General features: G+C 41.4%; 1 protein-coding gene across 6 annotated transcripts in view; it reads left to right on the top strand.

Moving 5' to 3' along the window:
- MYO1B (myosin IB) overlaps positions 1–15,234 on the top strand; it is a 264,196-nt gene that overhangs the window by 143,022 nt on the left and 105,940 nt on the right. For all 6 annotated transcript variants that reach the window (XM_050969467.1, XM_050969466.1, XM_050969465.1 and 3 more), the window contains one exon: positions 14,822–14,916. In XM_050969467.1, coding sequence (XP_050825424.1) covers positions 14,822–14,916 — 95 coding nt within the window. The remainder of the gene's footprint in view (positions 1–14,821; positions 14,917–15,234) is intronic.

Genomic DNA, 15,234 nt, shown 5'->3' with positions numbered 1-15,234 from the left:
TTATAGGCAAGACTTTCCCAATCAAATCTTTATCCGTCATATACAGCTTCCTCCACTAGGCTCCATCTGATTTCTTCTCAACTGTCAGGATCTTATTTGAGTAATACAATTGTTTGGAAAAACACAGCCCTTCTTATATGATCGGAATAAGAAGATGAACAGTCTTTCAACTTACTGTCATAGCAAACTCAGTACACTTGTTCACTTTTATATATTGGGTAAATAAGAGACAAATTTAGGATATACAAATAGGGATTTAAACTGCCCCAAACCATTGAATTAAACTGCACTCTTCTTGTTTTGCTTTTGCACATTGAAGAAGGGACTTTTAGTTGCTAAACCCTGCTAATATCAAATCATCGTATCTTTTAGTAAAAAACCAGAGAAGTTTCTATGTTTTGGGGAGGAGGGGAAACCGAATGTGTTTGATCATGAGACGAAGTTTTTCATTTGTCAGATTCCTGCAAAAGACAGAGATGGCCATCCTTAAGAGTGTGATTTACAGCCCCAAAGAGTGAGACTTTCCAGGTGGTGTATTGGGTCACTGTTTGAGACAGGGACTCTCATCTTGGGTCCTTGGTGACCCCCAATAGTCCAGGTTTTTAATCTAGCAAGCACGCAATAGTTTGTTTTAAAATATACGCTGCTTAATATTGCATATGAAACACTTTGTTTGCCAGAAGCTGGGAATGGGTGACATGGGATGGATCACTTGATGATTACTTGTTCTGGTCTCTCTGAAGCACCTGGCATTGGCCGCTGTCGGAAGACAGGATACTGGGCTAGATGGATCATTGGTCTGACCCAGTATGTCCGTTCTTATGTTCTTACTTAAATGTCCTAATTCATACTAAAATCTAGGGCATGTGAAAATTCTATATTCAGTCCAAACTAGTAGATTTGAATAAAAACAATTATTTGCTAGTTGAAACAAAAACCTGGATATTTGGAGATCCCTGAGGACATGAATTTGTCCAGTGTGATTTAAACTTCAAACCACATTTTGCAGAACCTGCAAACTTTTGACGAAGTCCTGCTTGTTTTTTGGGTAGATTCTCTTCCCCCTCCCCCCACCCCCGTCAAGTATGTACACACACACCATGCCCCCTCCATTCCCGGTTTGATGTAGAAAAAGTCATTTCAGCTCTGAGAACTAACCTACCAATACTGTTTCACTACCTGTTTTCATCTCAAAATTGGGATACAAAACTGAATTTGTGTGTATAAATTCTGACAATTTGTGCTTCAGAAACAGTGAAAAATTTCATTTTGATATTTTTGGTTGAAATAAAACATTTTGGTATTCCTGAAATTGAAATGTTTCATTTCCTTTTGTTAAATTGAACCAAAGCACTTTAATGTTGATCTGACTGTAAACAAACTGCATTTCTGTTGCCTTATGGTAATTGTAATTCAGGCCTGCATTATCTTCCATGGGCCGGGCTATGGAGGATTAAGTCTCCCATGATGCAATATGGATCCAGCTGGGCAGTCTCATGATTCTGGGTGCATTATGGGAGATGTAATCCAGCTAGAGAGCTTAGCTCATGGGGAGAATATGAGCAAGCATTCAGATTGAAAATTCCTGACCAGCTCCAGTTCTTGTTGTCCACATCACAAAAACTCACCACTCTATTTGGCATCCTTGTTGAGTCTCAGCAGAGAAGTCAAGGACTGGGTGGGCAAAGGAACAGCTATCTTGTCCCTAGAAATGGTTCCTGTGGTCAGAGTTGAGGTTTACACACTGCTATGTAGATACTTTACCAAAGCCATATCATAGTTTTTCTAATTAACTATTTTGCTTTCCTTCTTTTATATTTGGAAGAATCTAGTATGTTTTTATTTTTAGCGGTCCCACTAGGCAGAACTACAGAAGCTGCATGCTCAGAGTTGTCATTCTGCATCAGACGATGTTCCTCCTCTGGAAATGTTCAGGGTACTGGGACTCACTCATGTTAAATCAGGCTCTTGTCTTGTGAGATGAAACCTTTACAGTGTGGTTGTGCTCTGAAAAGTGACTGTAAAAATGGCACTTCTTACTCCACAATTGTTTCCTGTGTGTATTAAAGTTCATATCTAATTACTTTAGACACAAAAATAAGTGTTTCGTACTTTTTGCTCCAGTTTAGACTGTAGTGAGCTTATCTAAGTGTTACCAGATTTGCCCATTACTTTGAGGTATGCTCATTTATTCGGGTTACTCTTCTGGGGAAGGGGATTCTGTAATCCTGTCAATGTGCTGCTTGTGTCACTTGTGTTTTCATACGGAGCTCTACTTCTCCCTGCTGCAAGTCCCCTCCCAATGGAGCTATCCTGCAGGACCTAGGTTCCCTAGGGCTGGGTTACTCCAGCCCCAGAACTGGATGGAGACACACCCACACTCACACATACATTAACAGAGCAAGTCTGAGCCGACCGGGTCAGTCAGCACTGTCAAACTGACCCCTTATATGTGTCTGGACTCACTGGGCTGGAGGAAGCAGCACTTTCACACTGTCTCTCCTTATATGCCCCTGGGCTCCATGGACTGGGTCACGCAGCACTTTCAAGCTGTTACCCTTATGTGTCCCAAATTCAGCACGTCCCTATCCCCACTCTCACATCACAATTGTACTGGCAGTAACCTACTTGATGAGCAAACCCTACAGTATTTTGGGTGCTGCAGGGATCTTTAGCTTAGGTAAAAGAAGCGTTGCTGTAGAGTGAATGGGGGAAGCTAAGGGTATGTCTACATCTACAATTTTGCAGCGCTGGTTGTTACAGCTGTATTAGTACAGCTGTATACGGCCAGCGCTGCAGAGTGGCCACACTTACAGCAACCAGCGCTGCAAGTGGTGTTAGATGTGGCCACACTGCAGCGCTGTTGGGCGGCTTCAAGGAGGGTTCGGGGAACGCGAGAGCAAACCGGGGAAGGAGACCAGCTTCGCCGCGGTTTGCTCTCGCGTTCCCCGAACCCCCCTGCAAACCGCAGGGAAGGAGACCTGCTTGCACGGGGGTTCGGGGAACGCGAGAGCAAACCGGGGAAGGGGACCAGCTTCGCCGCGGTTTGCTCTCGCGTTCCCCGAACCACCCTGCAAACCGCAGGGAAGGAGACCTGCTTGCTCGGGGATTCGGGGAACGCGAGAGCAAACCGGGGAAGGAGACCAGCTTGATTACCAGAGGCTTCCTCAGGTATGCTGGGATACCTGCTTATTCCACGGAGGTCAAGAAAAGCGCTGGTAAGTGTCTACACTTGATTACCAGCGCTGGATCACCAGCGCTGGATCCTCTACAACCGAGACAAAACGGGAGCACGGCCAACGCTGCAAACAGGGAGTTGCAGCGCTGGTGATGCCCTGCAGATGTGTACACCTCCTAAGTTGCAGCGCTGTAACCCCCTCACCAGCGCTGCAACTTTGTGATGTAGACAAGCCCTAAAACACAAACGAGTAAAGTTCAGCGAGAGAGAGAGAAGCGACCAACTTAACCATAACAGTTATTTATTGAATAATAGTGATAACTACACAAGGAGGCTAAACCAACATAACATACATTATTAAAGGTTAATACCTAAGGTAGACAGGAAAATGGGGGGAGAGAGTGAGAGAGAGAGAAAGGGTCTCACCGCTCCCTGAAGCTTGAACTGGTCGGGGTTCCTAGACGATGGTGGTAGCTGATGGTCCTGAGTGCAAGAGGCAGGCAAAGTCGCCAGCACGATCAGTCAAGAGAATATGGATTCCCAGTGGAACTGATGCCTAGTTTCAATCTAAGCATCAGAACCTTGACTAGAGGGTGAGTAGGGATTTTTATAGAGAAAATACAATGGTTCAAGGGAGAACACTATATTTGTTTATAGGTAAGCTGATGACTCTTGGCTATGGGTGGTGTTTTCTTCCAGGGAGCTCACAATGCAACTAGGCTGCCTCAGTATTTGGATATCAATCAAGGATTTATTACTAGAATTGGTCTGATAATTGCTGAGCTGGGTGTGTGCAGGCATAGGTTCATTAGCATCTGGAGCAGAGATTCGCAGGATGCAGTGCTTCCCTGCTTTTTCTGGTCCTAGAGTTCAGTGTGGTTCTCTGTTCTCCATTCTGTATGTAAATTGAGATGTCTTCCTGTCCCATCTTTCATGCAGATGAGGCTAGGGAAGTTGTCTCTGCTCTCCATTCTGTATGCTAATGGAGGTGTCTTAATCTTATCACCCTTGTCAGGAGAGGTCTAGGTGTGTCTCCCAACGGCCTTCACTGCTCTCTGCAAGTTTTTTCCTCTGATGGGTTTTGGTTTAAGCAGAGGCTGGGGTGGCGGTGGGGTGGGGTGGGGCGGGGCGTGTCTTTCCTGAGTCAGGCTGGATACTGCACCCTGGTTCCCCAAGAACACAGAGGTGTCTGGTATCATAAGAGAGAGTCAGCTGAAATGTTTTGCGACTTGTGCATCAACAGAATTATTGACTAAGTTCCACTCAGTTACAGTTGGGCAAATGCCAATGAACACTAATGGTGATGTACATTATATTGCAGAGGGCAGAATTTGGCCTCTAGGACTTCTTGCTGGGTGGTGCATTAGAAAGAAAGAAGCTGCTTTTATTGTCTGATTCCAAGCTTGATTTTTGTGGGGCTGGCAAGCAACCCCTTGCCAAGTCAGTTTCCAGAGCAGAACTGCCAGAAAGGCACCCTTTCCTTTTTGTGAGATATGCTTAAAGCCTGTTTACGCTACATATGCAGCAATGTTGGGGTTTCTCTTTGTAATATAAACAGCCCCTAATTGTGTTTAACAGTGCATCTGAACCATGCTAGTGTCTTGGACGTGCCCCATTTACAGAGTTGTACAATGATCCCATCTACAGAGAAAACCAAATATTTTTTTATTGCTCTCCCCCCAGTGGGAGGATTTTGCTTAATACTATACTTTGCTATAAAATGCTAGGGTGACCAGATAGCAAGTGTGAAAAATTGGGACAGGAGGTGGGGGGTAATAGGAAAAAGCCCCAAATATTGGGACTGTCCCTATAAAATCAGGACATCTGGTCACCCTATAAAATGATAACTAATTGCTTTAAAATATTCCATTAAAAGAAACAGTGTAAGTATGTTGACCTGCACAAATTAAATGAATATCAGTTTTGTTTAGTCAACTTGCATTTACTGTGTCTTGTTCAATAGGAAATTGGGGAGCATTGCCATCCTGAATAATTTTCAAAGATGTGCTATGTTCAATACAGCACTTTCACAGAAACCCTGAGTAAGAGCCCATGTACGGGTATTTTAAAGGTTTGTTTTGAAACTTCCAATCCAGAAAAGGCTTTATTTCTCTTCAAACTAAATGCAAGATCATTATAATTCAACAGTTGTTAATCAGATCCAACCATTGATATGTAACTGAAACAAAGGAGTAGTTAAACTCCTAGAAATGTAGCAAGGAAAACCATTTGTTTTACATATTTCCTCATTACTGCCCTATTCAGCTGTCATACAACAAATACACATGTATCTTGATGTGCCAATAAATGATGGAATGTGTCAGTCGAGGAAGTGAATGTGAAGCTTTACAAGCCAACTGTTAGAATAACAAAGCTCCGAAAGGTTAAATAAAAACACACAACTTCAGCCACTAGCCTTCCTGATATTATACTGAATTTTTCCTTTAACTGCAATCACTCACATGCAAAGCTCAGTGCAGTAAGCAATGTCAATTTGTTGGCACATAAATTATATAGCTTTATTAAAGTATCCATATTTTATATATATATAAAGTCCAAAATAGACTTTTTACAATAAAAAAAGAGAATAGAGGCTGTAGCTGCTTAGGCAATAACACAGATACCACTAGAGCAGGTCTGTGTTAGGAAGTAAACTGTTCAATTACATATAACTTTCAGCTAAGGGTTGTAACAACTTGGCTTCTGGAACTTTTTCCTCTCAGAAATAAACTTCAGTCCAGTAGAGCTATAATGCGTCTTAAAACCCACAAACAAGCAGTCAAACAACTTTTCTTCCTGGAGTTCTATGGAAAAAGGCATCTGTCTCAAAACCCAGCAATACCTATCATTGCAAATACTTCTGCTAATGCTCTAGCAGGCTCAGCTGTATGTGTTCAAATGATGAAGTGTCAGTTTGGCACTACTGCATGGTAGGTGTGTGATTCCTTGGTCAACAACTGACCTGGATAATGCTGTGCCTCTGAAACTGGCCTTTGAAGTGGGAGTCATCCTTTAGCACTCAGCCCAGAGGGTAGGTAGTGTTACAGGTAATTATGATGTGGGGTCTAGCTTGTCAGCATTGTTTCCAGTAATAGAGCTATGGAAAGAGGAAAACGAAACAAACTGCTTTGCTGGGCCGGGGGGGAGGGGAGTTTAGTGACCATTTCAGACTGCCCTCTCTCCAACCTCAAAATGCTGAGCTGTCCTTTCAGCAGGCATTTGTGCACCGTCAGCATTGGGTGGAGGGGTGTAAAATCTTGACATAAGACTACTTCTCATCTTTTTTGTGCTCTTTAGTATAATTACAGGTAAATGTGAAGAGATGAAGTAGGTGCAATTGAAAGATGGGGAATATCATACACCCAATTTATTGTTCATGTGGATTGTGTTAAGGAGATTTCTTCCTGACTTTTAGAAGTGCGTGTGTTTGGAGCATTTTTCAGTACCAGAGTCCTTATTCAGTGATAGAGGTGATGCACATACTTGAGAGGAAAAAAAGTATGTCTGTGCTGCAGTTAGACACGCGCAGCTGGCCTGGACTCATGGAGCTGGGACTAAGGGGCTGTTTAATTGTGTTGTAGATGGTCAGGGTCAAACTGCAGCTCAAGCAATGTCTTTTAGAGTCTGGGCTCCAGTCCAAGGCCAAATGTCTGCACCTCAATTAAACAGCCCCTTAACCTGAGCCTGAGTCAGTTGGCACAGGGCAGCCGTGGGTTTTTAATTAACCAGAGTCTCTTTGACTTGCCTCACATGGGGAAATTTCCATGGGGCTGTAGTTCCTGTGGGGCTAGAAAGCTGTGATCTGGGTATAGTGTGCTGGAGACAACCAGATGCCCTGCCCTCTGGGGAAAAGGTGCGAGTTAAACCTCTGTCAAGGGAGATTGGATGCAAAGTTAAAAAGCATCCCTTGACCCAGAACATGCCTGAACTTTGCCTTATCCTGGGGAAGATAAGAAAAGTGAGCTGTCCTTTTGTGGTGTGAGTCTCAGAGTAGAACAGGCCTGAATTAACTGATAACAATAAAGTCGGGAGTGTAGAGAGATTGAGTATGAGTGAGAACTTTCCCAACACTGGGCTTTCAAATAAGCTCCTCTGACCATAAAGAAGACTGTTCCTAAAGTGTTCTGTTGTTGAAAGTTAACTCTTTTTGTAACCAGTGAACAGAATTCTTCTGTAAACCATAGCTACTTTTAAAATCAAATGGGTTGGGATATAAAACTTCACTCGATAGTTCTGTGTCTAATAACATCACACAGTTAGCAGTCTCCCACATAAGTAACATAATATATGAAGGTATACTGAGGTAAAATGCTCCTGCTGATGTGTATATAATCCACACAGCATTGTTGATGTAACCAATTTCAGCATTCCCCTCAACAATAAAGCTTCTGTAAAATGCAAAGTTGTTGGGAGTAGTTGTTTGTGATTATTCCTTCTATCTCAACAGGCTTCACAGTTTTCTTTATCATCCTGTTTAGAAATCAGTTGATTTTATTCTTGATTGGCATTTTTAAAAAATACTAGCTGCTCATTTGTAAAGACTTCGCCTAGACGCTATTTTGTTCACTTAATTTAACAGCAAGCTAATCAACTTCTTTCTCCAAGGAAGTGAAAGTGCTGAACACAAAGAATTAAATTGCAAATACCCTTATGGGAACTGAGGAATGCATTTTATTTTAGGGCAATTAAGATTAAACAGTATTTCAGTACATATACGCTAATACCTTTTTTTACATGGTGATAGGTTTTTTTTTAAACCTGGATAGCTGAATGTCTTCATTCCCTTCCCAAAAATAACCAAGTAGTGTTTAGCAAAATAAAATTTCAAAAAAGATTTACACAGCATGCTTCCATTTTGATCCCAATCTCTAAAGGCAGAGATTCTTGATACCCAGTTGGGTTTTGTTGTTTCCCCCAACTCAGAGTGGGAGAGAAGCTCTCATTTGTTTGCAATTGTTTTCTTTGAATCTCTCTCTGACTGGTCTCCATTCAGATGTTATGGCAGTAAGGAAATAATGTTGTTCAGAATTTTACTGAAACTTGATAAATTACAAAAAGAATGAGGAGTACTTGTGGCACCTTAGAGACTAACACATTTATTTGGGCATAAGCTTTTGTGGGCTAAAACCCACTCCATTGGATGCATGCATTGGAAAATACAGTAGGAAGATATATATATACAGAGAACTATTGGTATGACAACACCCATTTTTTCATGTTCTCTGTGTATATATATCTTCCTACTGTATTTTCCACTGCATGCATCCGATGGAGTGGATTTTAGCCCACAAAAGCTTATGCCGAAATAAATGTGTTAGTCTCTAAGGTGCCACAAGTACTCCTCATTCTTTTTGCTGATACAGACTAACACGGCTACCACTCTGAAACCTTGATAAATTACAGTTTACTAATTTATTAACACTTCTGTATTAACATAAAAATATCAAGCAGATTGTCCTCTACATGTGCGAATATAATTAACTGCATATTGTTTACAGTATATCCTGGCAATATGCTTATCAGTGATAGGGGAGAAGAAAAGGATTACAATGGCTGAGTTCCAAGGACAGTGACTAAGTATACGAAAATCGGAAGGCTCAAAAAATAGAAATTTTTTTAAAGTAGAGAATAAGTTAGAAGTTACATCCCAAGACAAAGCAATAAGCCTCAGCGTGAGATCTGAAAAGAATCAGGGATTCAGTTAGGCTCAGAGACATGGAGACTATTCCAGATGATGGAGGCAGCTTGGAGGGGAGGATCTGCCACCTGCTGTGGAGAGACAAGGGAACAGAAAACACTGCTACGTGATTAACCAAAGGAACATGCTAAGTAACTGCAAACAGGGGAAGAGATAAGGTGGGGGAATTATGGAGACAAATCTTGAGAGGTAAGAAGGATGGGGAAACAGTAGCTAGTGCTGAGGTGAGAGAAAATCATCAGCTAGTCTATGGTTGTTAACCATATGTAGAAGGGTATTTTACTATTGTGAAAGGGACAGATGCCAGAATGAAAATGATCAAAGAGGTTGTTTTGGGAGTGGTATTTAAACAAACAATGACCATTTCTATTTAAACAATTATATTTTTCTAGGCTTTGCTAAGAAAGGGAAGATGAGAGATGAGTGTTCATCTTACGAAAACGAGCAAGGGAATTTAGATGGGGACAGTGGTGGCAATCTTGAGCACTCAGGTACATGGTGAGTGATTATTGCTGCAAAGGGAGCAAAAGTTTGGAGGCAGGAAGAGGCAGGATACAGTCATTAAAGGCCAAATTTGGAAAGATGCCTGACGTGCAGAAAGGTGCCTGTTGGGATTTTAAATTTGGCCCTAAGTGTCTTTTGCTAAAAGGATGGTGTCTGAGAGATTGGAGGGAGGGAAGCAAGGGAAAGTACTGTGGATGGGGATCGGAAATAATAGTTGGTGGAGGTGGTTAGTAATCTATTGTAGTTAAAAGTGAAAATTCCTTGCAAGTAAAAGTGGAGCATGGAGCTTAGGCCTTGGCTATACTGGCGCTTTACAGCGCTGCAACTTTCTCGCTCAGGGGTGTGAAAAAACACACCCCTGAGCACAGCAAGTTACAGCGCTGCAAAGCGCCAGTGAAAACAATGCCCCAGCACTGGGAGTGCGGCTCCCAGCGCTGCAAGCTAATCCCCACGGGGAGGTGGAGTACCTGCAGCTCTGGGAGAGCTCTCTCCCAGCACTGGTGCTGCAACCACACTCGCACTGCAAAGCGCTGCCGCGGGAGCGCTCCCGCGGCAGCACTTTGGAGTTTCGAGTGTAGCCAAGCCCTTAGTAAGGGAGTGAAGGTTGTCAGTGCTTTTTGCATTCATGGAAGTAGTCTCAATGTAGTGATTAACTTTCAGATATTTATGTTCTTTAGTTTTATTTCTCTGATTGGCAAGTCCTCAGTGAACATGTACTCCAGCATCCATGGATGTAAAGAAAGCAAAACAAAATATCAGGGTCAAAACAAACTTTTCAAAATCAGTGATAATTCCAGTTTGAAAGTAAACAGCCTAAAAACTTGGTGCTATGAAAAGTACTGTGGCTGTAGAACAAGGAACGTAGTGATTGAGCTAGATATGAGTAGCATTTAGAATTCAAATTGTTCCTATACTTAAATCTCAACTCAAGGAGAACTTCAGTAAATACTGTATTCTTGATGTGGTTGGAGAATAACATGGTTGATTTTATATTAAAACTTACAAATGAAAGAAAAGTTTATAATAAAGTGTGGCAAATGACATTGCTGACACACTCATAAAATAATTCAAAACATATGGTTCACAACTGTCTTTTAGCTAAGAACTACAATAAAGATCTATTTAGGTTCTGTAATTATATGGTGGCTCAGAAGAATGGCATGCGGTTTAGGTTTATAGTCATAAACGTTGACATCATTGAGGAGTACACGTTAATGTTACCAAAAGAAAAGGAGAAGTAGGAGGATTATTTGTGGTCATTAAATTATTATAAAAACTAAATTGAGATCTATTTTTACAGAGCATGAGACCATTTTTAATAATTGTTTATAATGAATAGAGGATGTACCCGGAAAAGGGACAGAGATCTAATTTTTGTTACACAGCCAGAAGAAGATAGAAAATATATAAAGTACTCTACAATAATGGTGTGTCGTTAAATTAGTCATGATGGATGAATCTGTTGTTTTTTTATTTTAAATAAAGATTTATGTTCCAAACTCTGACACAGATGGCACTAATTCTATATGTGCAGTGCCACGAATGCAGAAAATTCTTTAAAATGCTTACTACTAAAACACTTCCTTGACTATGCCTTCTAGAACTAAATTTGTGGAAGGCATAGCCTGAACTTCAGGGTAAACGTACAACTTGCATGAGGGATGTTTTATTAACTGTGTGTATGAAACTTTTGTCAGTGTAAGTGAGCTTGATTTGTCTTGTGTGTCTGGGATATAGTCTTTGATATGCTATTTGAATATTGTTTTAAGCTTTCCAGCATTGTATAGTAGTGAGGTTTCCTCAAAAAAAGAAAACATTCTGAATAAACACAAAACACCCCTGGCTGAATTATGCAAGGTCAGGCGATTTGGATAAAAATGACTGTTTTTTCCTCTTTTAAATTTCTTTTTGTTGTTTGTTTATGACCTTATACTTCAAGTTTCCGTATGGAGAAAGACTTTGTTGCTTGTGAATTGTTCTTCTGAGGTGATTTTTGTGTGTGTGTGAAGACAGTCACTAAGGCTGTACAATCCATGTAGAGCTAGTGATAGTGGCATTTCAGCACTAGAGAATTCAGTAGCCTTGTTAGAGGTGAATAATTTTAAGGTGACACATTCAAGACATGAATTAGGAATGTGTTGGTTGCCCTAAAATTGCCGGTGAGGCCTCCACACTGTTTTCTGGTGTAATACTGTCAAGCATAGGTGCTGGAACTAAGGGTGCTGGTGATGCTGCTGCACCCCCTGGCTTGAAGTGGTTTCCATTATATACACGGTTTATAGTTTGGTTCAATGGCTCTCAGCACCCACACTAAAGAAATTGTTCCAGTCTCTTTGCTGTCAAGTGAGGACAGATGCTTGCAAATATGGTATTTCAGTAGTAGAAATACCAGTTTGTTTGTGCTGGATTGGTATTCTTGGAGCTGATGGATGAGACAGTTTGAAGGACAAACAGCGCTGGATTCCATGGCTGGATGGGCTTGGTGAGCTAACCTTTCTGTGACTTCACTTAAAAAATGACACTGTAATGTTACTCTCTAGATAAAAGCTGTCTTCCAGAAACAAGCCCATGGAAACCACAGCTTGTGTTATTAATATCCTATCTACCTAGGAAGGAGTAATGCAGAAAGGAATCTGGGGGTCATAGTGGATCACAAGCTAAATATGAGCCAACAGTGTAACACCTGCAAAAAAGGCAAACATCGTTCTTGCTTGTATTCGCAGGAGTATTATAAGCAAGACACGAGAAGTAATTCTTCCGCTCTGCTCCATGCTGATTAGGCCTCAACTGGCGTATTGTGTCCAGTTCTGGGTGCCACGTTTCAGGAAAGATGTGGAGAAAGTTCAGAGAAGAGTAACAAAAATTATTAAAGGTCTGGAAAACATGATCTGTGAGGGAAGATTGAAAAAATTGGGTTTGTTAATCTGGAGAAAAGAAGACTGACAGGGGACATAACAGTTTTCAAGTACATAAAAGGTTGTTACAAGGAGGAGGGAGAAAAATTATTGTTCATAATCTCTGAGGATAGGACAAGAAGCAATGGGCTTAAATTGCAGCAAGGGAGGTTTAGGCTGAACATTAGGAAAAACTTCCTAACTGTCAGAGTAGATAAGCACTGGAATAAATTTCCTAGGGAGGTTGTGGAATCTCCATTGTTGGGGATTTTTAAGAGCAGGTTGGACAAACACCTGTCAGGGATGGTCTAGATAATACTTAGTCCTGCCCTGAGTGCAGGGGACTGGACTAGATGACCTCTTGAAGTCCCTTCCAGTTCTATGATTCTATGATCTCTTCCCTGCTCCTTCTCTGGACCCCCACTGCTGCCTGAACGCCCTTGGCCCATTTTACTTCTTTCCTCATAGATTGCTTTGAAAGAATGTTGCTTAAAATTAACATATTAGCACAGATAAGCCTAAGAGGCATGTGTTACACTCTCAGCTTTGCAAGTGTATCTGCAGCACCTTTAAGGAATATTATTCTCTTTCTGAATATGTCCTACCAGAGAATCTTGTGAAGTGCTGTTGCTACTGTACTTTGGATGCATGACAACAGGGCTGCTGCCAGGAAATTGCATCATGGTCTCTCAGCACCAGTAAAGTCTTTTATTTGCTACTGTTGTAACATGCTGGCCATATCGCAAATCAACTCTATTTCAGTGTTAAACACATTAGAGCTCTCTACTTTCTTGTACTTTAAACAAATTTTCACCTCTACTTGAATCATTGAGTTCAAATTCTAAAGAAGCATTGGTCCCTAGAGCACTATTAAAAGTTTTAGGAATCTCCTCATCAATGCCAGATACATCAAACGGAGTTGGACATTTTTGGTTTGCTGCGGTTAAAGTGGCGAATGCATCAATCTGCTCTTAAATATGAGATACCAGTTAGTGTCTTGGTTTTGCATCTTATGGGCATGGATGTTTCCAAACCATCTTGAGCTGTGATCTTGTCTAATGTTATAAACTAAGCAAGATCAGGCCTACTTAGTACTTGAATAAGATCTTCAGGGAACAACCAGGAGCTGCAGGAAATGATGTTGGCAGTACAGTAGATAGCACTCTTAACAGCACTGTGTGATGTTCTGTATACAGTTTCATTGTCAGCCAAAGATCCAAAGCATCTGACAACTGCTATGATTTTGTCTTGTGGCCTGTGTGTGTATGTTCCAGTACAGTGGGCCTGAAGTCTCTACTAATGCGGAGAAGTTTATGTCAATTCTTAATCTGTATTTTAGCTCTAAATTATGTGATGCCACCCTAAATTTGGTTTCCAAATGTCTGTAATTCAGCTCATCAGAAAACACGAAAATATACTGAGAAACAATGACAAGCCATGGACTGATAGTTAATGTTTTGAACACACTCTGAGTACTTTAACCATTCAAATTATATTCATAATAATTTTTATAAGATTTTTAGGGGTTTCCCCCACATTTTAGAGGGGAAATTGTTTTAGAATATGAAGTGTCGTTTTGGGATATAACAGGCAGTGGTTTGGAGGAAATTTGCATGAATGAAGGAATGGGAAGTATAAGATCACAATGGAGATGTGACTGAGGGTATGGCTACATCTGGAATTTCAAAGCGCTGCCCCGGCAGCGCTGCGGGAGCGATGCCGCGGCAGCGCTTTGAAGTGTGAGTGTAGTCAGAGCAGCAGCGCTGGGAGAGAGCTCTCCCAGCGCTGCATGTAAACCACATCCTTTACGGGTGTAGCGTGCAGCGCTGGGAGCCGTGCTCCCAGCGCTGCTGCCCTGATTACACTGACGCTTTACAGTGCTGTATCTTGCAGCGCCCAGGGGGGTGTTTTTTCACACCCCAGTTGCAGCGCTGTAAAGTGTGAGTGTAGCCAAGGCCTGATTTCCTTCCTGCCTGAAGCATCTTCCTTTCAGTGGAAGAGCAGAGCACCAACCCTCCCCCCCTCCCCCTTGTATTGTATGATGGTAGTGATGTGAAGAAGATAAATTCTAACCACAAATATAGTTGAAATAACAAGTTGATACAATATCTCATTGCAGGGCTTTGATTGTGGGTTGTTAACCTACATTGTTACTTAACTCTGATAATATTGGCATTTCTTACACTGGCAGCTAAATGAATGCTTACATGGACGGATGTATGTCTGCAAATTCTGAAGGCTTTAATGAGTTTCTAAAAGAGTGGGATGGAGGGAAGTAACTTCTGTTTCTTTCCCAGGCCCATTCTATAAGTATAATTATGAAGTAAATCAGTAATCACAAACATCCATGCAAGACTTTATTGGCTCATAGGATTCCAAAGAAGCTTCAGTTCTCCATTTATCCCATGGTATAATGCTTAGAAAGTTACATAGTATTGTTTTAATGGTATCTGAACCTCAAGGACATACTGTATTTTTTATTTATATATATAGTCTTGATGACATTGGCTTATTTCTCTGCTAAATTCATCATCTTTTACTTTACAGATTTGCTCTGTCAGATGAAGCATACAGATCCCTCAGGGACCAGGATAAAGATCAGTGCATTCTTATTACTGGGGAGAGCGGTGCTGGAAAAACAGGTAATATACAGCTTTGTCTTCTCCATGCTCCCCTCCAAAAATATGAGGGGGTTGGACTTGTCTCTTTGCATTTGCTCCACGCCGTAAACTAATTGCAGGTGTGTCATTGCATTGAGTGGTGTTGCATAAATGCAATTCCATTGTACTCGTGCGATGTCATGATATCTATGTGCAAAGTCATCCTTTTGGTGATGCTATGTTGCAACGGTCAAAATAAATTGAGCACTCACTTGCCTTGCAGAATATACTCCAAGCCTATGAAAACTGGCCCTCCCCTGCCATTTTGGGATGGGTTGAATCCCTGGAAAGCATTCACTA

Source organism: Gopherus flavomarginatus, chromosome 10, assembly GCF_025201925.1.
Source record: "Gopherus flavomarginatus isolate rGopFla2 chromosome 10, rGopFla2.mat.asm, whole genome shotgun sequence".
Classification (NCBI taxonomy): Eukaryota; Metazoa; Chordata; order Testudines; family Testudinidae; genus Gopherus; species Gopherus flavomarginatus.
Note: the sequence above shows the minus strand (reverse complement) of the source record. Positions and strands in the feature narration are given on the sequence as shown.